Below are 27,826 nucleotides of genomic sequence, written 5' to 3' on the forward strand. Positions count from 1 at the left end.
AAATAATGCTCAATTTTTGGAGGAAGTGTTAACTGATACAATCTCTTTAAGAGTCAGCATGATATATTACACTTTAAAATGGACAAGCCTTGCCTTTTCAATCCTGATTGCTCTCTCTCTCATTCTTCTTTTAAAATTCTGTGATAACATTTGCGATAGTCTGAATATTTGTGTCCCCCCACAATTCATATGTTGAAATGCTAATGCCCTAATGGTATTACAAGGTGGGGCCTTTGGGAGGGGCTCAGGTCCTGAGTGTGAAGTCCTCATGAATGGGATTAGTGCCTTTATAAAAGACGCCCCAGAGAGTGTGCTAGCCTCCTTCCACCATGTGAGGATACAATGAGAAGCCTGCAACCTGGAAGAGAACCTTCAACTGACCATGCTGGCACCTTGATCTTAGACTTCCCAGCCCTGAGAACTGTAAGCAATAAATTTCTGCTGTTTATACGATAACCAGTCTGTGGTATTTTGTTATAGAAGCCTGAACAGATAAGACAGATTTATCACTTAGAAATTACTTGTTTATTTACTTGCTTATTGTCTATTTCCTCCCACTAGAATGTAAGCTCCATAAGAGCAGAGACTGGCCCATGTGGTATCCTCCATGCTTGTGGTTGGCATGTAATCAATGCTCCATTTTAAATGGTTGAATCAATAAGTTAAATAGTTGGCACTCATGGTTTGAGACACCCCAGGGACTCTGGAGCATCTCAGTATCATGCCATGTCTGAAATTCCCACTTAAGTAGTCAGTGAAGACACTGAGGGAACCTATTGAACTATTATATCGTGAAAATCTAGATAGAAGTGAGTTAACTAAGGAATTAGAGCAAGAAAGAAATAAATTTTAACCGAAGTTGTGGGCCAGGTAAGATCAGAATCATGCAGTAGATTTTAATTAATTGCAAGTGAGTATATGGCAGAACTTGCCAGTAGTGTGGGAAGCCTTACCTGAGTTTTAGAGATCGTGGCCAAGAGCATTCTTAAGATAGAGTATAGGGGAGAAATCAGAATCAAAACCAAAGCAGGCGGAGTATTACCGTGTCTATCACAATGCTCTGAGTGGAGAAATGGGGACTCTCCAATTTGCCACTAGCAGGAATATGGAAGGGGGCAGGGTTGAGGTGTGGAACAATCTCTGTCCCTTCTTGTAATTCTCTGTGTCATGGTTCAGTAGCTGCCAGAGCTATACTTGACTGCAGACACCAATGCTACAAGAGACTGCGGGTCCTGGACACAGTCTAGTTTTAGCCAAAACTCTGATTTGGTACCTTGGGCACTTTCCAGAGTTCTCCCCCTCAGATTTTAAAATTTTATTCTAAATCCTTAAAGATAGCCAGAAACATCTCACATGTCACCCAAGCCGGCCTTTTGATGAAACAGATCTCTTGAGCTGAAGAACCGCCTGGACTCACTGCAACTGTTTTATTTTCCTCATCTGGACTAAAGCCCTCCAGGACCTTGCCAAAGGAGTAGATATGGTTCTGAAATCTGAATCCAAGGGATTAGACTGAAATTTGCTTGACCTGAGGTAAAAGGAAGTTGAATGGCATTTGTAAAATAAAAGCAATACTTATGCTTACTTCATAGGGTTATTATTAGGATCAAATATGTTAATACATGCCAAGTGTCTGAGAGAGAGAAGGGAGGAGGGAGAGGGAGGGCAGGAAATATAGAAAAATTAAAATGTTAGTGACTATTCAACTCTCTTCTCAGATTTGGGGCTGAGGCTAGACTTAAGCTGGTGCTCTTTGTCCTCTGTCCTTGTTGTGTTTTCTGTCACAAAAACGTGTAGGCACAAAAATACTGATAGGCCCAAGCTTCACCCACTCTCCAGCGTATTTTTCTGAGAAACCTATATGACAAAGCAGTACTTCAGTTAATCGCTGTTGGCCAAGTCAGAAGATAATATACATTACCCAGGAGACAAAAGACCCCCATAAATAAGACAAATTTACCTCTAATTTAGGTAAACTATTAGTCTCTTAGTTTAGAAGATTTCTCATTCTAACTTCTTAGGTCCCGCGATGTGGAAAGTTAGTAAACGTAAATACAGCATTTCCATTTTCCTGATCAAAACTGAGTAATACGTCAAAACATAAACCGTAATTGCCGTGCTAACATCTCTAATCGTTTGGAGTAAATGCACAAAAAACAATAGTTGAGCGAAGAATTAAGAAAAGAGGTAACCATTCTGTTAAAGATATCTAAACCAAAAACAGGCAGATGGCTTAGGGGTAAGAGCACTGTAGTGGGGTCCAACTAAACGTATACTTGGAAGATATTTGGACTGAGCTTTAATTCCTTTTTTTCAAGTGAGGATGATTCTAATAGCAAAGTATGAGGTTAATTATACAAGCAGAAAGATGTCCATCATCTACATACTGTACTAGACAATTAAAATACTCAGTCTCCACTTGATACTGACTCAACACAAGGTTGACATAAGGGAAGCCGTATTGTAGAAAAGAAACCACATTATAACTTTGAATGACCTCTGATTAACTAGCCCAGATGGAAATGCACCCTCCAGGAGATCTACCCACTCTGTAGATTTTATACCCCTGCTTGTGTGTGTACCTCCCAGCTGTGATAAGACGATAACTTTGTTCTTTTGAGTTCCTTAGGAATGTGATGAGCACTGGACAGAGAGTTCTGCTGGTAGCCATCATCAATGACAACTGAAAGATCTGGTGTGGTGACTCCCAGTCTGTAACACCAGAGGGTCAACATTCCTAACCCCCAACTCCTATAACCCACTGGCCTATATAACTGCTTCAAGATTCTGTGCCCTCATTAAGATGGTTTTTCAGGAAACTAGTCTCTCCATCTTCTGATTTGCTAGTTTATTGCTTAATAAAATGCCCTTTCTCTGCCACCATCTTGCATCTTGGCGATTGGCTTTTGTCTTGCGGCAAGCAGATTGTGCCCTTTGTGTGGTAACACTTTCTCAGAAAATGTCCTGTGTTTGTTTCATATTTTCATCTCCATAAGGTAGTGACTTGTCCACTAGAGGGCATTGTAAAGATCAAGAGATTCAGAATTAGCTAGAACTGGGTTTTCTAGCTTTGGGATGGTGAGCAAGTTATTTAATTTTTTCTAATGCTTATTTCTTCATTTGAAAAATGAGGATCATAATTCTTACTGAAACATTTAAATGCCGTAACTAATTGTTTACTGAAAATCCTTCAATGACTTCATAATTAGTTGTTGATTGTCTGATTTTAGAGATTTGGTTGAAATTGCTTTCCTATAAATATTGTCTCTTAACGACATTTTAATGAAAGGCTTGCTGTACTCATGTTAACATTTAAAATATAACAAATATTGCACATTTGGTTAAAGCAGTTTAGGCCATCAATAAATATTGTATCTTGGATTTTTAGAACTGTAGCTGTTGAATGTAGCTATTTGCATGCTAAAAGAAAACAAGCCATACACAACTGAATAAAAACAATATTTTTTGTCAAAGCCATAAACATTCATTATGAAACTAAAGTACTAATTAGATGCAACCTTAGGAGACTCACTGCCCTATAATTATGTTGACAAGTGAGCACGTGCCTTTGAAGTTTCTTTTAACTCTTTGAAGTTATCTTGTTATCTGTCTGTTCTATTTTTTGTTTTTGTTTTTGTTTTGTTTTGTTTTTTAGCAAAAGAGTAGGTTTTATAAAGATCTTGTCCTCATCCCCCAATCTCATATTTGGTCCATCCCCCAATCTCATACTTGGTCCATCCATCCCCCAACCTCATACTTGGTCCAAACTCTTCAAAAATTCTAAAGTGGAACAGCATCCAATCCTAATGAATATTCCTGGATATTTTCACAGCTGATTTATCCATCCTCTCAGAGTTTCTTCCTTTCCCGTGCCATCTCCCCACTGGTGAGTCTCAGGGACACTCCCATCTTGTCATAAACTAGCCAGCTACTTAGTGGCCTAGCACTCTAGCGCTGAGTTCCTGTTTCTCTTGTCTCAGGTGAGAATCATAGGGCACTCCTGTTTTCCTCTGTTCTTGGTGAGGACAAAAACACAACTGCCTGCTCTTCTCATCTACAAGGGTAAATGTGCTCAGATTTTTATGGAGTAGTGTAGAGGGGCAGAGATAAGTATGCATAGTAATGCATCTCTATAATGGCATTAGAGGGTTGACTTTGTAGTTAATTTTTCTTTTTGGATAGCATCTGTCACATGTTTTGGTACGTTTATGTGATGTGCTAGATGTATTGTTTATTTAACTAACAACAACAATAACGGTTATTAATGATTACTCATATCTTGTAGATGTAATTAACATGCTAATAGACAAAGTAAGTTTGATACTGAGAGATAATCTTGCTAACTGTTGCTTCTTTGATTTTTGGTGACTGCCCTCCCTTTTCTTTTGTGAAATAGAAGCAGAACCAGCCTGTTTGGCCAAACTAATATATAACCACCAAACATTGTAAAAATTTCTGGATTCTATATTAATAATTTGTTTTGCTACTATCTGTTTTAAATGTCACTTACTTATATGCCACTTACTTATTCCACTAATTCAATTTACAAGACTGAAAACTGTCTAGATAAGTCACATTTGACAAGTCAGAAAAATATTTTCATCAGGCTGAGGGAAGACAGTTTGTGGTCTGAGCTTGAATAGAGTGTTTTCTTAGTGGACTCCTCTGCAGAGATGTAAAGAGGCAGGCAAATCCATGCAGCGCACATTTAAGGCTTGAGTCAGCCTGATCTGCTGATAGAGTCATGATCCATGAAGACTTTCTCAAGCAGGTTCCCTCTCAGAGCACATTATATGGCTAATGGATGCCATTGCTAAGGCACCATCATCAGACCTGGCTCCACTGCAGTATGAATTTGCTGAGTGATTCATTTCCACCAGAACAGTGCCTTAACGGCTTACATATTTAGATTTAAAAAAAATTGTTTTTTGTATTTCCTAGGGAAGGTGTTTTGTTTTTGGTGAGGAAGATTGGCCCTAAGCTAACATCTGTGCCAATCTTCCTCTATTTTTTGTATGTGGGTTGCCACCACAGCATGGCTTGATGAGTGGTATAGGTCTGCACCCAGGATCCGAACCCACAAACCTGGGCTGCTGAAGTGGAGCTTGCTAAAGGCCAGCCTCTCCTAGGGAAGCTTTAATGCTAGCAGTTCTATGAATCATTATGTGGTCTTGGGCTTTGCCTTCTTTTTTCATGTTTTTCCCGGCCTTTCATACAGAAGAGGGTAGAGGCAGCGATAATATTATTAATAATAATATCAACAGGAAGAACTTATATTTATTTGGTATTTACAATGTTCCAAATGTAAGGGAGGGAAAAGAACTTTCTCTTACCTCTTAGGTTCTGTGGCTGAGGCCTATGAATTGAACTGACAAAAGATAGATTAACAGGAGAAAAACATACAAAGTTTATTTAATATTTTTACATGCACATGGGAACCTTCGTAGGAAAAATGAAGACCTAAAGAAGCGGTTAGGAACAAAGAATGATAAATTGTGGAGGAGTGACAAAACAAAGGAAAAGGGATTTAAGCTTCTAGGGGCAGTAAACTGTGGGAAAATGACTAGGAAATATATGAGGGAAACCAATGGAAGATAAGGATTATTTTAGTAGGTTTGTTTGTAGGGATGCATTTTGGTGTCAACTCCGTCTCTGGTGATAAGATGTTCTCCTATTCCTGGCACAGGGAATACACCATTCGAGTGGGATGTCTTGCTTCAGGAAGAAAGGGGGAGGCCAGAGAGCCCTTCCTTCATTTGCATCACAACCAATTAAATCAATTTTATGGCCCACTAATAGTTTGTGACCTGTAATTTGGAAAAAAAATGCTAGGAATAGCCTACCCAACATCACTGCTTGAATAATCTTGTTCACAATTACCCTTTCATTTGTGCCTAAAATGCATAGAACTACTAGGTGATACTTGGTTTTTCTCTGAAATGCTCTTTGAAATTAGATTTGGCCAGACAGGATGTCGGTGTGAAGGGGCTAGCTGAGCTCTCCCATGGAAGGGTTGACTGAGCTCTCCTATTTCCTTTACCTAGGAGCATGTGAGCTCCGTTGAGGCAAAATATCGGCAGCCTCCCAATATAAAGGTAGCGATAAAGGGACATTTTAATTGTAAATACAACTTTTACTGAGTTTCTGCCATTTGAAGTGAATTTTGCCAGGTATGACTCTTTCTCTTCCCATCTCTCCTTTTTCATTGACCACATTCTTTAAAGCAGACTTAGATTACTGCTATTACCCCCAAACTTCTCTGTACTGTCAGTATCCGTAGTAAATATTTCTTTGGTGTTCTGGCCTAGGAATTCACAACCCCTAAATTGTTATAGAGATACCCCTAACTGAATTACATATCTTGGCTTTTATGGCTCTTATAGGTCAAAAACAATTCTTTCCACACCTTAATACAGCTGTCTTTCTTATAGTTTGGAGTAAATGCAAACGAACCAAAATAAGTAAGATCTAATAATATAGATAGTCCGGGGGAAATAACACTGCACTTCAGATTTACAGAGCTTCTTGTAAAAAATACTTCATAGATATCATTTCACACATCCTCCTAGTATCCCTGGGAGTTAGATTGATCTAGGTATTACCAATATATTTTTAAAGAGTTCAGATACCTGAAGATTGAATAATTTGAATCCTCCAGCTGTTGCATAATAGAGCTAAAAATGGAAATAAAGCTTCTGTCCTTGGGCCAGCGCAGTGGCGTAGTGGTTAAGTTCTCATGCTCCGCTTCGGCGGCCCAGGGTTTGCAGGTTCGGATCCCTGGTGTGGATCTACACACCGCTTATCAAGCCATGCTGTGGCAGGTGTCCCACATATAAAGTAGAGGAAGATGGGCTCAGATGTTAGCCCCCAGGGCCAACCTTCCTCAACAAAAAGAGGACTGGCAACGTGTGTTAGCTCAGGGCTAATCTTCTTTACTAAAAAAAAAAAAAAAAAAAGATTCTATCCTTTTCTGGATGTGGGCTCCTTAATCCCTTTAGCTATGAGATGGAAGACTCAGTTAAGACAGAAAGAAAAAGGTTAAAAGTGAATCTAAGAAGACGAGAGAAAAAAACATTGTAAAGGGAGACACCAATAAACGTTTCTAGTGCTGCTGTGTGGCGCGAGTTTTTTAATCTTGGACTATATTACACCATTAGCTAGAGAGAATGGTGGCATTTGGAGGCAGTTCTGAGAGAATTAGATTGGACTAGAATTAGTGATCTTTAAAGTCCCTGCTAATTGTAACCTCTAAAATACATCTTGCTTTCCATAAAATAAGGTAAGGTCAAAAACAGCTATTGTTACTTATGGTTGATACTTGTTACCTCTTCAACTCTTTATCTTGTTAATGTTTGAGATATGATAAGATGTGAGTTGGAGCCATGAGATGGAAGACTCCGTTAAGATATACAGAAAAAGGTTAAAAGTGAATTTAAGAAGATGAGAGGAAAAGACATTGTAAAGGGAGACACCAATAAATGTTTCCTGTGCTGCTGTGTGGCACAAGTATTCTAATCTTGGACCATATTACACCATTAGCTAGACAGAATGGTGGCAGTTGGAGGCAGTTGAAAGAATGACATTAGATTAGAATTAGTGATCTTTAAAGTCCCTGCTAATTGTAACCTCTAAGATACACTTTACTTTCCATATAAAGAGGTAAGGTCAGAAGTAGCTATTGTTACTTATGGTTGATACTTGTTACCTCTTCAACTCTTTATCTTGTTAATGTTTAAGATATGATAAATTGGATTTTATCCAATACATGAACTTGTGCTTTGGGAGAATGGTAGGAGATTAAAAGTAATTTAGTGAAACTGGAGAAAAGAAAACAATAATTTGATCAAAGAATTAACTGATGGATAGACAGATTCACTCATTCACCCACTGAATTAAGTACCTTATGAACCTCCTACTATGTATCAGGCACAGTACTGGGAACTGGGGACAATATTGTGAGCTTACAGTCTAGTGAGGGAGACAGACTGTCAAATTTGAACACAAACTGTGAGTCGCGCTCAGAAATAAGTACAATTTTTATGAGAGCCTTGATATATTTAAAATAGCCTTGGTGGCAGTCAGAGATTAACACTTCAATAGTTAGATCTGTTTGGAAAGGCTGCACAGTGGGAGCAGTCACGGAGAGATACATCTCTAGACTCAGAACAGGGACTAAAAAAAGATCTAGGGCAGAGAAATTTATACCAGAGGTGCAAGGCAAGATCCCAGTGGAATGATAAGAACCTATAACCACAAAACTCCTCTTCCTCAAAGGAATAGGAATTTTCATGCAGATAATGAAAGATTTGGCTGCAAAGGTGGCCTAGACTGAGTTGCCACACATTCCTTAGAAGTGGAGAAAGAGATGAACATGCTGGGAAGACATTTGGTTGCTTAAGACTTCAGCCATAGTTTTGCTTTCACAAAATGTGCGTTCTTAAGGTAGACAGCAGAACACGGCTTTTTAGGAAGATAAATATTAAACACTTAAAACTGACAAGATTTTTGAACCAGTCCTTTATCTTAAGGAAAAATTCCGTCTGCATCCTAAGTGCTCCATTTAGAGGCCTGGTATCTCCAGATACCTCAGTTAGATAAGAGAAAAAATACCTTTCGCATTGTCTTTTGAAACTGAGCTCATACCTTTTTCTTTTAAGTAGCATTTATCTTTAGCATTATTAATGTACTTAGTTACATTTGATGCGATTGGATCCCTATTGCCTTTAAACAAAGGAAATTTACGAACAGATAGGTGTTTTCTGTTCATGTTAGACTATGGTGGCCGTTTGGATCTTTGATATAATCCCATATGTAGAAGATTTAGTAACTATGACTTTGACAATTCAGAGAAATAAAAACCAAAAGTCATTTGACTGGTCAAGGGAAGAGAAACATTGCTTATCTCTAATAGAAGACCAATTGCAAACTCATAGCCCATGTTATAGCTATTGCACTTTTATGAACTTAATTATGCAAGGCACCAGTGATAACAGAGGCCTTCGTTATTCTTCTTAAATTTTGACTTGATTGGTACTAAGCCCTTCTGCCTATTTGTGCTAGGCAGCTGAGTCACTGCCATCACAGAACTAGGATTGGTCCCAGGTTTATGATGGTGGGATGTTGGGTTGACTGCAAGTCAGGCATCACTGAGCTCAGCCCGGGGTTTGACCAGTGGCATTGCAGAGAGCATCCCTAGTGAAGCTATTGCGTTTTCAATTAGCCACTAGAATTCAGAGACTCATTAAGACTTTATTCAAGTATTCAATTACTCAGTTTCAGTCATATCTGGGTGTGTCAGTGCTTTATGCTTGGCTATAGAAGACACACTTATCTTCTGAGTAATGTTTGAACTTTGTGGCTTCTGGATGCTACACTTCGTTTTTTGTTTGAACATCTTCATTTGGAAGTGTCACCATGGTCCATGATTTTGAGTTTACTGTAATTCAAAGTACATCAAGTTCATTTATTTAATTCACTAATTAATATATTTAGATGCAGAAGAGGGAGGACTGACAAAGATTCTCTGCTTGACCACACTAATCAGGCTCATTGGGCTCTCTTTTTGACTAGGCCTCAACCCCTGGGCTTCTGAGTCCATCTTTGTGGAGTCCATTTCTAGCAAGAATCCTACTGAATCAGTTTAGCAAGAATCTCCCATCCTCCACATCTGATCAGCTGGGATATCTAATCAGGTTCCTCATTTTCCACCATCCCCCAGGTGATGCCTGATCACCCTGGCTCGCCTTCAGCAAGAATTCTGTTAGGTCAGTTTAGCCAGAATCTCCCCCTAGTAATTTTCTTGTTGCTCTTAGTAATTTTCCATCCACTGACCCCCCCCTACTCTGCCCCTTGGCTATAAATTCCCACGTTTCCTTATTGTATTCGGAATTGAGTCCAATTCTGAGCTGAGGTCTCTTTTCCTCTATTGCAATATTTTTTCTTCATAAAGTTTTTTTTTACTACTGTCCAGCTCTGTTTTTTCTTTGACAGCTCTGTGGCTTCTGGATGGTGCGTTTCGGTGTTTGTTTGAACATCTTCATTTTAAAGTATCGCCACTGGCCACAATTTTGGGTTTACTGAAATTCAAAGTATATAAAAGTCATTCATTTAATTAACTAATAAACTCCTTTAGCATGTATCTATTGAGTGGCAACTAAGTGGCTCAGAAATTTGAACAATAACCTAATCCTACAATTAAAGATATATTATGTATGTTCTTTAATTAGGCTGCTGGGGTCTACAAAGATATATCAGACACGGAATGTTATTATAGGCACATTCATATTCTCTCCAAAGGAATATTCTTCCAATAATAAGATGAATTACTTTCTTATTTTCAATGAAACACTATTAGTATTGACCTATCATTCATTTTCAAAAGCTGAAATATTAATCTTTTATAACATATTGATATAACTTGCTTAAGGATTCAACATTTAGAATTCGTGTTTAATCAGACTGTGTTTTTCTAGCTTTTCAGATATATTACTTCCTAATTATATTATGGCACAACAGGATAAACTTTTATTGCATAAACTAAGCACGTATAAATTAACTCTCAAACCATAGAAATCATCCCTGAAAGGATAGTCTTAATATCTCTACATTCTACTAAGGCAATTAAATAAAATTTGATTTTGGGAACTGCTTTTGAGAGATTTTATTATTTATTTGGCTCTTCTTTTTCTCCTCTCCCCTCTCTTTTCCCACCTTAGGGAAGGAAGCAGGATTCAGAAAAGCAGGATTTTTCCTATAACTAACAAATGTTGAACATGGCTTTCTTTATCATTTTGAAAACATTAATTCTAACTTTTATTAATTTTGTGAGGAGAAATTACTTTAACTTTTACAAAAATGCTGTGCTTCCTTGAAACAAGTGCCTTAAAGTTCATTCTTCATCTAGATGACCCTACAGAAATCTGTCATTAATTTAACAAAATACTTAACAATCAAAGCAAATGCAATGAGAGCTTGTTTTACCACTGGGTTCTTAAACTCATTTCAAATGCTAATAAAAAATTTATAGCATTCTTATGTAATTTACCATCCTTGCTAATCTTTTCTGCTACAAGGCACTTACATTTGCTGCCATTCAAACACACACACACACACACACACGCACGCACGCACGCACACTCACAGGACCCTCTTGCCCCATCACACAATTCCAACTCAAAAGAAAAGTCTTTCTTTAATTGACTGGGGAAAAGTTTGCCTTTTCTCACCCAACGGGTTAAATCCTGCAGAGCTATTAGATTATCTGGAGCAATTTCTGACCTACTGACATCTTAGAAGAAAACTTTAAAATTTTTACTTCAAAAGTAAGTTATCTTGTTTTTTCTACTGCATAGCCTGATAGGGGAAATCAGATATGGCTTTCTGTGAAAAAGGACTAGAAGTTCCACAATGTGCCATGTGTTTAAGGTTACCTCTTTAGCTTTGGGAGTAGTTTGTCTGGCATTTGATCGTGCTTGGTAGTGGACACACAGATTAAGGATTAGCAATTTCTTTAGCCTTAAGGGTCTCCAGCCTGTACAACATTTATCTGGGGAAGACACTGACAAAGTTAACACAAACGGAAGAGAAGAAACCCGGGGAGGGGAATAATAATGATAATAATAATAAAGGAAGAGGGGAAGGAAAAAGGAGTTGAAGGAATGCCACCAAAAATGGTATTAACTTCTGTTGTTGAATTAAATTTATCATATCTACTTCTTGCCAAGTTATTTATAAAATATCATAGCTTAACAAGAAATTTCCTAGAAAAAACATCTTGCTTGACGGCTCCTTTCTTTCCTAAAAACATATATAAATTTTAAGAGAAGAAACTTGCACCTGGATTCTTCTGCTTTGGGGAAATTATGCTGATCTCTTATTTTAAAAGTTTGCTCAGAACTCAGCTTGGATTCGCTGTAACCTGTAACTGGAGGTAGAAGTCAGACTTGGGATTGAAGTTATAAACCAAGTACTTTGAAAATGATACACACGCTACCTAAGATGATTAGTATATGAGAGCTACAGGGCAATAAATCTGGGGCCTGCTGCTCACTTGGAATTTTGCTTTTTACTTTTCATGTTAAAGAATAATTCCCGAAGTATCTATGGAGGTAATTTAGATACATTGAAATTACCCTCAGTATCCTGAGGCTTCCTGAAGCTACAGGCTATTTGTTCATGTTGTAACAATGTCTTTAACATGTTTACTTGTCCTGAGGACTGTAGAGCAGTGGAGCCCGAGGAGATGCTGTGGGAATGGCATCTTCAACTTAGGACTCTCTCCTTCGCCCCTCCCCCTCCCTTCAGTAAAGTTGTGTTTTGGTCATATTTAAATTAACTTTCACCAAAGTTATAATCTTGGCTTTATCAATATTTGTTCATATTTCTGAATTTTCACCTTTATATTTGTAATAATAGTTTATATTCAAAGTCTATAACAATTTTAAGGGTAAGAGGATTATATCTCAATTCAATTGAGATGATATATACAGAGACTCTTCACAGGAAATAGGAAGACCAAAAGAGTAGATTCTGGAGATAGTCCTATGACTGACTTCTTTATCTGTTAATTATCATTTTCTAGAAATAAAGCATTTGTTCTGGAAATAAAGCATTTGTTGTGGAAAAAAAGATGGAAGAAGAAAGCCAAGAAATTTAGCTCTTTTGTTTAGCTTTTTCTGTCCATGACTCTCTTCTCCTTACCTCAAAAATCTCAATCGCCACTCCTCTTCCAAAAAATAAAACAGGAACCCCTTGAATGAGCATCCTAGTCAATAGGAAGTTAGGAGGTAGATGGTCATTTTCCTTTCCCCACTGAAGAGAAGCTGAGCTTCAAATCACAGATTTGAAGCAAACAAATTTCTAGCATTAAATTTGATTTTGCTCCCATTTTTATTTGAGAAACTGAATGGTAGTTGACTGAATGAAAATTAGAAGATCAAAATATATAATGGACCCTCAGAAAATAGGAATATTTTCTCATATTTCTAGATTTCCTTCAATTCCTTAAGCATGCGCTCAACATGTTTTTTTTTCTGGTGAGGAAGATTCACTCTGAGCTAACATCTGTTGCCAATCTTCCTCTATTTTGTATGAGGGTCACTGCCACAGCATGGCTTGACATGTGGAGTAGGTCCACCCTGGGATCTGAACACATGAACCTGGGCCTCCGAAGCAGAGCACATCAGACTTAACCACTACGCCCTGGGGCCAACCCTGATTAACATGTTTTTGTATATCTCAAAAACTGCCTGTCTTTGGTAGCACCAAGGCAAATAAAGGGGTTCAGAACAGGCCCCCTTAAGATGTGCCACTTTGGCATGTGGAATATTTTGAGCTAAAGGCAATCAAGACTAATCCTGAAACAAGGGATTCCTGGCTCAAAGGATTTAGCTAGCATATGTTCTGTTGATAAAATTCCTTTATAACAAGAATAAGAGTTTAATTTAAATAGGATTTTGGATGTATTCAGATCTTGAGATCTTACATCTATTTTGAGACAAAGGATTTTTTTTAAGGGTTGTTAATGACTTGCCAATGCTCTAGGCAGACATCAAAATCTACAGGCTTCTTGCCTTGCCACTACTGAAGACAAGTTGGGTGAACTGTAAAAGGATTTCTAGTAAATATCATTGTTAGGGCTTGGGGGATTTCAAAAACTTAGCAGGAGTGCTTTAAGAAGCAGTTATCCAGACAATGGGCAAGGAGGACACTTGAAAAGCAACCTTAATGGGTATAATTGAGTACAGACCTTACACATGCTAGTGGAGAGATAAGGTCAGACGTCACTTATCCGGAGTTCAGTCAGATAAGATTTTCTAAGGAGATGAAGTTCTTGTGTAAAGTTCTCTATTAGATGCTCTAAATAAAAGGAAGACGCTATTTTACATGCTAACCTCTAGGTCTGCCCCCAATTCTGTGCCCTAAGGCTTTGTCCAAAGATGTACACTAAAGAAGAGATATTTTGTTTCACCAAAAAAATATGTGTGTGTGTATATATATATATATATATAATATATATATAACAGCATCTTTTACTTAATGGATTTACCTTTCCTTAGCAAGTTCAATAAAATATGAATTCTATGAAATATACTCAATGATTCTTTTATCTCGCTGATGTTCTTTGGTCCTATTGCTGTTCTTTATGTTTGAACAGAATTTTTAAAAAGAAATCATTACTTTTAGATTTAGATTTCTCTGGATATTTCTTATTTTCATTAATAAATCAAAATATTCTTAGATCACTTAGTAAATTAAACTATATACATTAGTATGCTTCTGAAGGAAAATAGTTTTAGAAAAAATTTAATTCTGTAATTATTTAACTGATTTATTGTGTTCTAGTTAGGAGTTGTACATTGAACTGAGAAAAAGTTTCACATGGAGAAAATAGGTCAAATGATAAAATAATTGAAATGGAGTTGAGAAACTGAGTCCCCCAAATTTAGATTTTTAGATATGTAAGAGACCTTAAGTTATGCATTCCAGAAACCGAATGCAAGAATCATATCTACAAGATTCTGACAAGTAAACGCAATTCATCATTTTTTGAATTCCTCAAGAGGCTATTTATCTTGCGATATTTCACTGGTAGATGTCTTAAAACAAGAGGATTCTAGTGACTTTACCACCATTTTCATTTTTGAAATTTTTTTACTCATACGAGGCACAGGCCTTACCAGTTTTTATTTTTTTTTTGATTTTTTAAACTGCATTTAAAATTTGTAGAAATATGTAGAAAAGGGAGATGGTGCCAATGCTTGAAGGTTGATTTAATTTCTTATTTGTTTTTAGATTTTATTATTTTAAGAAGTAAGATAAATTTTACTGGTCGTTAATATACATTTTGACACATATACACATGTATACATTTATAAAATGAATATGCTTTATCAGGTGTGCTCAAAAAAATTTGGAGATTAGTTAGGTTAGTGGTTTAGAGTGTAAACTTTGGAGTCAGAAATCTGAGTTCAGTAAGTATATACCAAAATGACAACATCTTTGATTGCTAAATGGTGGGGATTTGTGAACACATGTGCTATAAAAGGTTTTCTTGTTCAGTGGAATTTTGTTGAAGCTACATCATCAAAATGGTACCTGTTGAGATAAGAAAGTTTTCTCCCATTGAGTGGGACATTAAAAACAAGTGAACTTTACCATATAAAATTCTGTAGCATAGGTAAGACTTTTCCTCTACCTTCTCTGGTTCTACTGCTGGGCTTGAAAATTAAACTGACCAAAGATGGATTAACGGGAGAAAAGCATAAAAAAATTTATTTTGTGTTAATATTTTTACATGGCATGGGAGCCTTTATAGAAAATAAGTGAAGACCCAAAGAAACAGATAGGCCTGAGAGCGTATATACCATTTCAACAAAGAATGATAAGTTCCAGGAGCCACCCGGTGGCATAGTGGTTAAGTTCCTGCACTCTGCTTCGGCAGTCCGGCGTTCATGGGTTCGGATCTTGGGCGCAGACCTATGCAGCGCTCATTGCAAAAAGAGGAAGATTGGCAAAAGATGTTAGCTCAGGGCCAGTCTTCCTCATCAACAAAAAAAGAAAAAAAATGATAAATTCTGGAGGTGTGACAAGACAAAAGAAAAAGGTACTTGAGTATCATTCTCTGCCTGGAGCCACATCTCGTCTACTCAGGTATCTTTGGTGTTGGCTCTCATGGTGTTTTAGGCATATCCTAAAACATTATTATTGTGCTCTTCACTTCTGGCCATCCATGTCTGCATTTCTTATAACTGTTAACAAGTGTACACTGTCTTTCTTTTTTATTTTAAATTGCCAGTGCTTCCCAAGTACTTGACATACTGTAGAGGTTCAATGAATGTTGGGTGAATGATTGACTGGCTTAAATATCTTTAGGCAATAAGACCCCAAGTGGATTGCGAGGTGCTTAGGGCAATTAACGTAATGGCCACCCTAAATATACTCTTTGCTACTCATGAAGCTCTGGGTTTATGCTAGTTCCTCTATCTCGGTCTCAGAAGTGAATGTTGAGAATCCGTAAAGTTGTACTAATGGTCGAAAAGGAATTTATTTAATTCTTTGACTTTAGTCATAAACCTATGACCTGTGATTTCTGGATGTTGTCTTTGTACTTTAGATCTGAAAATGTTTCTGTCTCCTCTATTCTTTTTTTCCTCTCACTTGTATATTAACACTTACTCATCAGTCTCTCAGCTGTCTGTCTTTTTGCCTAGAGAAATTAAATTCCTCTACAACTCTTACCTCTGGGACTCAAACCTGCTTTCAATTTCAAGTTCAAGCAAGTCTTCCTGGCCTCGTGTCCTTTTCACTCTGTCCATGGCCTTGGCTCACACAGATACCAACTGTCTTGCATTGTGTGAAACAGTGATGTTTGAAGAGGTATGTTGACAAGCATTAGGTGGCCCATAGGTTGGAGGAATTTGCCTTTTCTCCTTAAACTCTGAAGTCCCCAAGAAGGCTTTATTCCATAGAAAGAGTCTGGAAGATTTGGGTTCTGGTTCAGGCTCTGTCCCTGGTTTGATGTTCTCAGGTTTGGGTAAAAGAGTTATATTATAAAACCTACAAGTATACCAGTCTTTCTCTTGAAGTTAAAACTGATTTGAGGAAAGAAAAGAGACTTGTAGAAACCACAATCCTTTTTTTTACCCCTGGTGATTATAATGAGTTTCCTAAGGCTGCTGTAACATATTACCACAAACTTGCTGGTTTAAAACAACAGAAATTTATTTTCTCACAGTTCTGAAGGCTAGAAGTTCTAAACTAAGGTGTCGGCAGGGCCATGTTCCCTCTCAAGACTCCAGGGAAGAATCTTTCCTTGTGTTTTCCTAGCTTCTGGTGGCTTCTGGCAATCCTTAGCATTCGTTGGTTTGTGGCTGCATCACTTCAATTCCTGCCTCCATGGTCACATGGCCGTCTTTCCTGCATCTCTGTGTCTTTGCATTCTCTCCTCTTCTTATAAGGATATTAGCCATTGGATTAGGGCCTACCCTAAATCTAGGATGTTTTTATCTCAATATCGTTGACTAATTATATTTGCGAAGACTCTATTTCCAAATAAGGTCACGTTCTGAGGTTCTGGGTGGAAATGAATTTCGAGCGGACACTGTTGAACCCATTAGAGGGGCTATCCTTTAAATGTCAACAGCCTTATTACTTTTTAAATTATAAAATTTAAATTGACAGTTTTCAAGGATCGAAGTATCCATTCTTTTTTGAAGAGTTCTCTGGGTAAAGATCTTCCCAATAGGCTCTTTCTGCCCCATGTTTTTCTTATATAAAATGATCACGTGGAAATTAGATGTGAATGTTCATTTTTCCATAAGTTTAACCTTCTTCCCTGAGATACAGGGAAATCTAATCTTTTCTTTATTCCATTTACTTCTCCCACTCTCTGCCATTCAGGCATTGGTATCAGTAATTGGTAGTTGAAAGGAATTCATTTTTTCCTTCAATATTACTGTAGGTGAAGAGTTTCTAGGTCCTGAGTAAGGAAATTTATTAGGGCTTAAACTATGAAAATCTTTAGCTCCTTTACATTTTCTATACATTAGGGGAAAATCCATTATCTTCAAAGCATGAGACTGTAATGGTTCTTAAGAGTTTATTTTATTCTGTCTGTGGTGTTCTCCTCAGAATAATTGCTTTTTCTGCAACGGGAATGAATGGATAATTTGCTATGGTAAGGATATACATTTCTGGGAAGAATGGTACAATTCTCGTTATACCTTTGTATAGCAATATACTACTAATCTAATTAAAAAGAAAGGTTCTAGTTTCCTCCTGGTTATCACAGAACGTCTAAATATGTCTTCCTGTAGGTAATTTTTGCAAATACCAGTGTTAAATAATACATAGCTTAATTTCTTATCCTTGGCTCAGACCATTTTATTGTACCACAAAATGTGCCATAACACTTCACTTCGTGACAATCAGAATGACAACACAATCTCACTTATCAAAGACTATAAAATACCAAAATTCATATATTGCTTTTATTAAGCTAGGCCAGAACCAATCCTTTTAGTGGATGATATAAAGTAGTAAAATGTTTTATTAACTTTAAACATAAGAGTAAATTACTTTAAGATATGGTGGAGCAATGTGCCAAAGAGCACTTAAACTTGACCTTCGGTAGGAGATTTTCGCTGATTCAATAGTTTCAAGCAAACTTTTGACTTATTACCTTAGGCAGAAGTGACTTTTACCTCTTCCTCTCCCTATTCTCCTTCAAAAAAAAAAAAAGATAAAACTTTACAATTCTATGAGAGATTGTTGTTTTCAATATTTGGCAGACCACTACAAAGAGATCTTTCAAGAAATAACAAACAAGAATGAGAAGTTTGAATTGAAGTTTATTTTCTTTCAACAGGCTTTTGGTAAGGCATTGCTTGGTACAGCATTTTGCTCAATTGAGAAGGCCAAACAAAAAAATAGCTGCATTTACCTCTCTGCAGGCTCAGTAATGATTTGAGAAGACGAGATAAATGTTAGCTATTATAGAATTTGTATCATATATAAGAGGAAATAATTTTATTGATTCAAATGCAGGAGTAGGTCCTCCATCTTCAGAAATTGAACTAAACTGCCTGTACTTAAAGTTGAGAACTTGGTAAATCTTACAATCTCTGATACAGAAATGTAGTGTAACATTACGTTCTATATTTCTTTTTTCTTTCAGTTATAGATGAAGCAACTTGCAAAACATTCCTGAAATACAAAGCAAGAATAATAATATTTAAATGTAAATTGCTATACCTCTTTATCCATCAAAGTGGCTTCATTCCACTCTCTCTTTTCTGTGCTTATATCTTGCATCAAGTATTGGATAAACCAAAGTGTGTAAGAAGAAATAAGTGATTTTCATAGTTATTATCTTTGCAATGGGAGTGCTAAGGTTCAAGCATAGCTTTGCTGGGCCCAGTGGAGCATGCCAGGCAGTGTTCATCTTCCTTTTAACTCCTTGCTTGACTCTGGATTTCAGAGCACCTCCTCTTATCCCAAATACTCCTTTCCTCTGGGCCTGGAATGCCCCAACTGAAACTTGTGCTGGAAAGTTTAATGTGTTGGTAGATCTGAGCCTCTTCTCTTTAGTAGGAAGCCCCCAAAGAAATGCCACAGGACAAAATATTACATTATTTTATGCTGATAGACTTGGCTACTATCCTCATATAAATACAAAGACAGGCACAAGTGTGAATGGAGGAATCCCCCAGTTGGGATCCTTAAAAAAGCATTTGGACAAAGCTAAGGGAGACATTGCTTATTACATGCCAACAGACAATGTGGGCTTGGCTGTCATTGACTGGGAAGAATGGAGGCCTACCTGGGTGAGAAACTGGAAATCTAAAGAAGTTTACAAGCGTCAGTCTATTTTGTTGGTTCAGCAGCAAAATTTACGACTTAACATCACAGAAGCCACCAACATAGCCAAAGAAGATTTCGAAAAGGCAGCAAAGAGTTTCATGCGAGAGACTTTAAAACTGGGAAAATCACTTAAGCCAAATCACTTATGGGGTTATTACCTTTTTCCTGATTGTTACAATCACCGTTATAAAAAACCCAGTTACGATGGAAGTTGCTATGACATAGAAAAGAGCAGAAATGATGAGCTCAAATGGTTGTGGAAGGAAAGCACTGCCCTTTTTCCATCCATTTACTTGAATAGCCACTTAAAGTCTTCTCCACAAGCTGCGCTCTTTGTCAGAAATCGTGTTCAGGAAGCCATTCGGATTTCTAAATTACCCAATGCTAAAACTCCACTTCCAGTCTTCGTATATGCACGTCCAATTTTTTCTGATATGTCTTTGGAGTACCTTTCTCAGGTAAGTGAATCAAGATATGAAGCCTTTGAAATAGTGTGCACAAATGGTGTTTAGTGGAATTTAACATCATTTTTGAAAGAAATGAAATTTAGTTTTTAATATCCTTCAGGAATATGCACACAGGTAATTCTGCATCACTATATGAATGCAAAAAAAGAATATATTTCATTTTTAACATAATCATATAATATCTTAGCAACCGTGGAAAATTAGGCAGTATAGACAAAGTATTAACTCAGTTTCTTTTTTCTTCTTTCATGGGCCTGCTCTCTTGTCAATAGAAGTAATTAAAATAACAATAGAAAATCTATTTTTGTTATTGTAGGGCAGCAGCTGCATAAAAGATAGAATAAATAGTGGGGAAATATTTAAACTATTGTTGTTGGGTCATTGTGCTTAGCTTGGGTGTTACTGTCCTATGTATAACATTTCATTGTATTCCTATCTGTTGACTCTTTCTATCAAATATGCAGGATGACCTTGTGAATACAATTGGTGAAAATATTGCTCTAGGTGTCTCTGGAACTATAATATGGGGAAGCCTCAATTTAAGCCTAAGTGAGGTAAGTTGAATCCGTAAGAAATAGATGAGAACATTTCTACTTTTAATGTTTTTGAGGATTGTTGTGGTATTGAATAATAAAACAATTGCTGTGCTTGGCACAGAGTGATAGGTACTCGATTAATACTGGCTGAATCAAACTATCATTTGTGTGGTTATGTTATAAGGCAGAAAATATTGTACCTGTTTTCCAGTGAGAAAGCAGCAATTCAGCGAGATTAGTTGAAATTCTCTAGGCTACGTGGCTAGTAAATAGTAAAGACAGGATTATAATCTCAGTTTTCTGATACGGTATTTGGTGTTTTCTCTACTACATTGTGCTATGTCTCTTCTCAAAAGAGCTCCAACTAGTCAATGTGCATTCACTCATTCTTTCTTTCATTCAATTACTGTTTATTAAGCACTTATCTTATGTATTCATTTAGTCATTCAATGACTGTTTAGTGCAGGAGCCAGCAAACGATGGCCATGGCCAGATCTGACCTACTGCTTGTTTTTGTACAGCTCATGGTCTAAGAATGACTTTTTACATTTTTAAATGGATGAAAAAAACAAAAGAAGAATAGTATTTCATAACATGTGAAAATTACGTAAAATTTAAATTTCAGTGTCTATCAGTAAAGTTTTATTGGAACATAGTCATACTCATTCGTTTAGATGTCTAAGGCTGCTTTTGCACTGTAAAGGAATAATTGAGTAGTTGCTGCAGAGACTGTATTATTCAAAACCCCAAAATATTTACTGACTGTTCCTTTGCAGAAAGTTTGCTGACCCTTGTTTATTGAACACCTATTATGATTAAGTGCCAGGTAGTTGTTTAGTTGCTGGAAATGTAGTATTGAATGAAGCAAAGTCCCTTCACCATTGAGCTACATTCTCAAAAGTGGAAATACAACATAAACAGATATAATATGTCAGGTAGTGATAACTGCAATGAACAGCAATGAGGCAGTGTAGGCAGGATGGAGAGTGATGGAATGGTGTTATTTTACATGGGGTAGTCATAGAAGGCCTCTCTGATGAGGTGCTGTTAGAGCAGAGACCTGATGGAAATAAGGGACCAAATCTCTGGACACCTGGAGATGGTGCACGCAGTGGCCTTGATGCTGGAATGGGCTTTTCAAGAAAGAGCGAGAAATTTGACTGGAATGCAGTGGGCAAGGAAGATAGTGGTAAGAGGTGTGGTCAGTGAGATAGGAGAGGGTCAGACAGAGGGCTTCATAGTCCATGAGGGGGCTTTTACTCTGAGATGGAAAGCCACTAGAGGGTTTAAAGAGAAGAGTGGCAATTTCTGAGGAACATTTCAGAAGAATTACGTAGTTGAGTTGAGAATGGGTTGTAGAGAGACAAGAGTAGGGGAAGGGAGAGGAGGCCGTTTATGGCTTGGACAACAGGTGCCAGCACATGTTTGGATTTTGCATATAATGCTACAGCAGAATTGAGAGGATTGGCTGAGGGATTAGGTGAGTAGGTTGGATAAGAGAAGTGGTTAAAATAATTCCAAGGCTTTTGTCTCGAAGGAATTGCCTCTGAAATGGGAAAGACTTTAGGAGGAGTGGTTTGATGGGGGCTGGGCAGGGAAGAAAACGGGGTCGGGGAGGGAGGGGCGTAGGCAATCATTTTGGAAAATGTTACTAAATTGTTCAAAGCTTCCCTAAGGGAGAGGAAAAGAAGCCCTTCTTTTTCTTTCCACAGTTAGATTTAGTAGTGTCCATTTTAAGTAAAATTTTTAAATAAAACTTGTTTTATTAGGAAAAATGTTTGTTTCATTCTGTATAATATGAATTTTATTCCTTTTCTTCTAACACATTTTCTTTAGCTCCTTTCACTATTGTGATCTAATCCTTTTCTCTCTTCCTTTATTTTCATCCTTGTTTAATTCTTCGTGTCAGGTCTTTACCCCTCACCTCTTCAATCCTTTTCAAGAGTAAAGCTGTCACATGGGCACTACTGAATTGGAGGTGAGCTTTTCCTTCTCTGATGGATGTGGAAATAGTAGTGACGTATGCGCCACGGAGAATGTCTAATGAAGCTCATGGCCCGGAGATCTTATTCTAGGATCTATAGAGAAGAGACTTTATACTCTAAGATCAGAAGAGACTTTTGGATCTTTTTTCCTTCAGATAGACTAGCCATAGCCATGTTTTTACTTCATTTATAAAAGTACTTAACAGCGGTCACCCTTGTGAAATTCTTTCAAGGTAATCTGAGCCCTTCTACCTATTTAATTCTATTGTCTCTGGTTTGATCACTAATAAAGAGAAATAACACAAAATATGAGCTCAGAGAAAGGTATATGTTCCTTAGCAAAATCTTTCATATGTCAGAATATTATTTAAAAATTATAATTCTCCTAAGTAGATTCTTAATTTTCATTAGTTGTTTTCTCAAATCTATAAACTCCTTTCTCAAGGTCTTATTAATTCTACGATAGAACCATTTATATGTTCTCCATAATAATTCTTTTTTTTTTTTTTTTTAAAGAACTGAGAACTCCACCCTTACTTTGATGAGGAATGAATCACGCATTTCCCAATTAGTAGGATAACATGACATACTATTTAATTGTCACAGTTTTTTTAATTGCATTTTAATCTTAGATTCACATTCTTCTACCATGACTTCAGTATTATTCATATAGGGACTGTCCATCAACTTTACTATGACTATTTTCTTTTTTTTTTAAAGATTTATTTATTTATTTTCGCCCCAAAGCCCCAGTAGATAGTTGTATGTCATAGTTGCACAGCTTTCTAGTTGCCGTATGTGGGACGCGACCTCAGCGTGGCCGGAGAAGCGGTGCGTCGGTGTGCGCCCGGGATCCGAAACCGGGCCGCCAGCATCAGAGAGCACGCACTTAACCGCTAAGCCACAGGGCCGGCCCTGACTATTTTCTACTTAATGTCACTGCCTTGGAATTGTCCCCTGTGGCCTCTGTTCTATATATTTCTGCTACCTTTCCCAACTTATGAAGATTTTGAATGCTAGTTCTGTCATTCCTTCCCCTTTTTTTCTTTTTTTAAAGATTTTATTTATTTATTTTTCCCCCCCAAAGCCCCAGTAGATAGTTGTATGTCATAGCTGCACATCCTTCTAGTTGCTGCATGTGGGACGCGGCCTCAGCATGGCCGGAGAAGCAGCGCGTCGGTGCGAGCCCGGGATCCGAACCCGGGTCGCCAGCAGTGGAGCGCGCTCACTTAACCACCAAGCCACGGGGCCGGCCCTCCCCTTTTTTTCTATGTTGTTTGTAATCAATAGAGTCATGATTACTTGCCATGTTTCCTCTGATTCATTGACAACTTGAGAAACTGGTAATTGTAGATTTACTTGCAATGACTGGAACTGACTTAAAACAATTGCTATCAAATGTAAGCAAATGATTTTGTTCCATTCCATTTTATTAGATCCAGGAGTGTGACAGAGCCAGCTCCTACTTGTGCCAGCTCATGAGACCTAATTGTTAAATATTCAGAAATTTTGTGAACTGGTTATTAAACACAGCCATTATTAAAAATTAAATTATGGGGCTGGCCCGGTGGCATAGCAGTTAAGTGCGCGAGCTCCACTGCTGCGGCCCGGGGTTTGTAGGTTCAGATCCTGGGCGTGCACTGACGCACCGCTTGGCAAGCCATGCTGTGGCGGTGTCCCATATAAAGTAGAGGAAGATGGGCATGGATGTTAGCCCAGGGCCAGTCTCCCTCAGCAAAAAGAGGAGGATTGGCATCGGATGTTAGCTCAGGGCTGATCTTCCTCACACACACACAAAAAAATTAAATTATAAAAACTTAGAATAAAATAAATTTTGTTAAAAAATAGTAATAAATACTCAAAATGTATCATTTATTTACTTCATTTTACTATTATCCATACTCTTGAGGTCTTTTACATCTGTAGTATCTGTCTAAGTCGAAATATTATATAATGGTATGCTACTCCAAACCATGCTACCATACTGTGTAATAGTGGGGTACTTGATTCCCAGTTCTGCATAAGTGATGTCAGGTTGGTAGCTTAAAATTGGCCATGGTAGGATTATTCACACCATGGATATTGACAAATGCTATACACCAGGCCTTATCTTTTAGAGAGCTAGTTTTAGATCTTTCCAAAGACCACATCTTGTGTAGGCTAATGATTCTCAAACTATTCTCATCCTTTTACTCTTTTTTTTGCCTAACCCCTGTCCCTGTGAACAACTGCAAGTCATCTGAACTTGTCATGAATTCTCATATATCCTTGGCACTGGGGATTCAGTGTTATAAAATATTGACAGAGTGCCGGCACTCATGGAGCTTATGTTAAAGTTGGAGGGATAGAAACAATACACAAACAAGAAAAATATTGTTTGTGATAAATACTATGCAGAGAATTAAAATACAGAACTATGAGACAATAGACAGGAAAAGTGTCTGAGGAGGGCATTGTCTAATTAAAGCTGTGATCTGAATGACAAGACAGAGTCGACTGTGTTAAAAATTAGTGGAAAGAGGATTCCAAGCAGAGGGAACAGTAAGTGCAGTTTAAAATAAACCAGCCACAGGGCTGGCTCTGTGGCTTAGTGGTTAAGCGCGTGCGCTCCGCTACTGGCGGCCCAGGTTAGGATCCCTGGCGCGCACCGACGCACCGCTTCTCCGGCCACGCTGAGGCCGTGTCCCACATACAGCAACTAGAAGGATGTGCAACTATGACATGCAACTATCTACTGGGGCTTTGGGGAAAAAAAAAAAAGGAGGAGGATTGGCAATAGATGTTAGGTCAGAGCTGGTCTTCCTCAGCAAAGAGGAGGATTAGCATGGATGTTAGCTCAGGGCTGATCTTCCTCACAAAAAAAAAAATAAATAAATAAAATAAACCAGCCATGCTTGTGAAACAACTAGTATGTCTAAAGCAGAGTAGTGAGGCAGGATTGTACAAGAGGAAGAAAGGGTTATGCCACATCAAACTGTATACAAGTCAAGAGAAGCTGAATTTTATTCTAACAACTATGCAAAGCTATTTGAGGGTTGAGAAGAGGTTTTCTATCACTGCCATAAAAGTTACAACAAACTTAGTGGTTTAAACAACAGAAATTTATTATCTTACCGTTCTGTAGGTCAGAAGCCCAACATGGGTTTCAATGGGCTAAAATCAAGGTGTCGGTAGGGTTACATTCCTTTCTAGGGGAGGATCCTCACTTGCTCATTTGGGTGGTTGGCAGAATTCATTTCCTTGTGGTTGTAGCAGCGAGATCTCTATTTTATGGCTGGCTGTGGCTAAGGGTCACTTCCAGCTTCTAGAGGCCACTACATTCTTTAGCTCAAGGCTCTCTCCTTTATCTTCAAAGCCAGTGATGATGGGTTGAGTCTCCCTTACCTTTGAATTTGTCCTCATTCTTCCATCTCATTTTTTTTTTATCCCAGTTGGAAAAGTTTCTACATTTCTAAGAATTCATATGATTAGATTGAACCCCTACAGATAATTCAGCATAATCTTTCCATCTCAAGGTCCATACTCTTAATCATATCTGTAAAGTCCCTGTTGCCACGTAAGGTAAGATAGTAATAGATTCCAGGGGATTAGAGTGTGGACATCCTTGGAAGGCCATTATTCTGCCTACCATCAATGGCATCATCTCAAGGAAGGTAACAGGAAATAGATTCAAGTGGAAGCTGCCAAGATTCCTCAACTTGCCCGTTGACCTACCACCATCACTTCCTTTGGTCAGCTGAAGGACTAGCACAGCCAGCTCACTCAATGGAACTGCTGATCATGAAAGAAAGTGACTATCTTTTATGTTTTTAAAAGGACAATGTCCCAGTTTTAGAATGCACCAGTCTCAAGATTAATCATTTTAGTTACTCATCGCTCGTACTCTGACAAATAAGCTTATTGGTAAAAGAGTTGGCATAATTCACCTACGCCTTGAACTGTACATAAACATAAAGTATACTCAGTTGAACCTGTTTAGTTGTTTTGAGCTGGCAATTTAGAAACCACTCTTTCCAATGCTGTTTAAACTTGTCTGACAAATGTGATACTTACTGCATTTATTTGGAATTTTTTGAGGGCTAACTGATGATACGCTGGGCCCTGGGCTAAGGGCTTTTATATACCTAGTATCTTTTCATCTTCACAACAACCCTATGAGGTAGGTGCTATAATTGTCTTTATTTTACAGGTGATGGAGCTGAAGCATAGCCAGGTTAATTAACTTGCTCAAGGTCACCTAGATAGGAAACAAAACTTAGAAAGCTGGAGAGATTCCCCAGTTCACACAGCTAGTCATTGATGGAACTGGGACTCCAGTCAGGGCAGATGGACCCCAGAGCCCATGCTCTAACTGTTGTACCATCCTGCACCCCTCTCCATTAGTTTATGGATTACTGAGGAAGACCAAAGCTAGGGTCTGTTAAGCTTCAACTGTTCAATTATTCAGTGGCATGAAAAGGTATGTGAAACTTATTTATAAATGTTACAAAAACAGTTGGAATAATCTCGCTTGTTAAGATAAAAAAGATAAAATATTTCCTACCTCTTATTGGGTCTATTTTTTCGTGTTTCCTTAGAAATGGCTTATCATAGTGAATTAATTCACATGTAAACTAACTTGCACATTGATATTCTGACCTTCTTTATAATTTTACAGCAATCTTGCACAAACCTAGGCAATTACATGAAGACAACACTGAATCCTTACATAATCAACGTCACCCTAGCAGCCAAAATGTGTAGCCAAGTGCTTTGCCAGGAGCAAGGAGTATGTATAAGGAAACACTGGAATTCAAGTGACTATCTTCATCTGAACCCAAAGAATTTTGCTATTCAAATTGGGAAAAATGGAAAATACACAGTACATGGGAAACCCACACTCAAAGACCTGCAGCAATTTTCCAAAAAATTTTGCTGCAGCTGTTATGCCAACGTCCGTTGTAAAGAGAGAGTTAATATGAAAAACATTGCTTCTGTCAATGTATGTATTACTAAAGATGTTTGTATAGATGGCTTTTTAAACTCACAACGCAGTGGTCATCCTTCTCACTGGAGAGATAGACCTTCTATCGCCTTTCTCAGTATCTCAACCTCCTCACCACCTGCCACAGCGTCTCCATGTGTACCTGAGGAAGATCTCGGTGCATGTCCCGACGCCAAGTGTTCAGTGCCAGCCCAAAAGGGCTGTCAGAGTGTTAACCGGAAAAACACCTCTGGTGGTTCAGATATTCAAAACAAGGAAATTGATACAACCCCTTCGAGTACAAGTGCAGTGCTTATTAAGTTTCCTGTCTACATACTTTATGTTTTGATATCTTTTACATTTTTATGTTTAATAACTTAGCTAGCTTAAATTATTTTTTTACACAAGTGATCATACCTATACACTGGAAGTTTTATATTTGAAATGTAAATCAAAACTGTAGCTAAGATAGTACCTTGATTTTTTTGAGCAAAAATTGCTTTTTCATGATCA

The 27,826-nt window shown here is 37.7% G+C and overlaps 1 protein-coding gene across 1 annotated transcript; it reads left to right on the plus strand.

Moving 5' to 3' along the window:
- Positions 1-373: 373 nt before the first annotated feature.
- SPAM1 (sperm adhesion molecule 1) lies at positions 374-27,694 on the plus strand. The gene is made up of 4 exons (XM_087435500.1): positions 374-423; positions 18,677-19,820; positions 20,294-20,383; positions 27,008-27,694. The coding sequence occupies exons 2-4, from the start codon at positions 18,879-18,881 to the stop codon at positions 27,692-27,694; spliced, it is 1,719 nt and encodes a 572-aa protein (XP_087291626.1). The 5' UTR covers positions 374-423; positions 18,677-18,878.
- The last annotated feature ends 132 nt before the right edge of the window (positions 27,695-27,826 follow it).

Source organism: Ceratotherium simum, chromosome 1, assembly GCF_057802395.1.
Source record: "Ceratotherium simum simum isolate JZ-2026a chromosome 1, ASM5780239v1, whole genome shotgun sequence".
Classification (NCBI taxonomy): domain Eukaryota; kingdom Metazoa; phylum Chordata; class Mammalia; order Perissodactyla; family Rhinocerotidae; genus Ceratotherium; species Ceratotherium simum.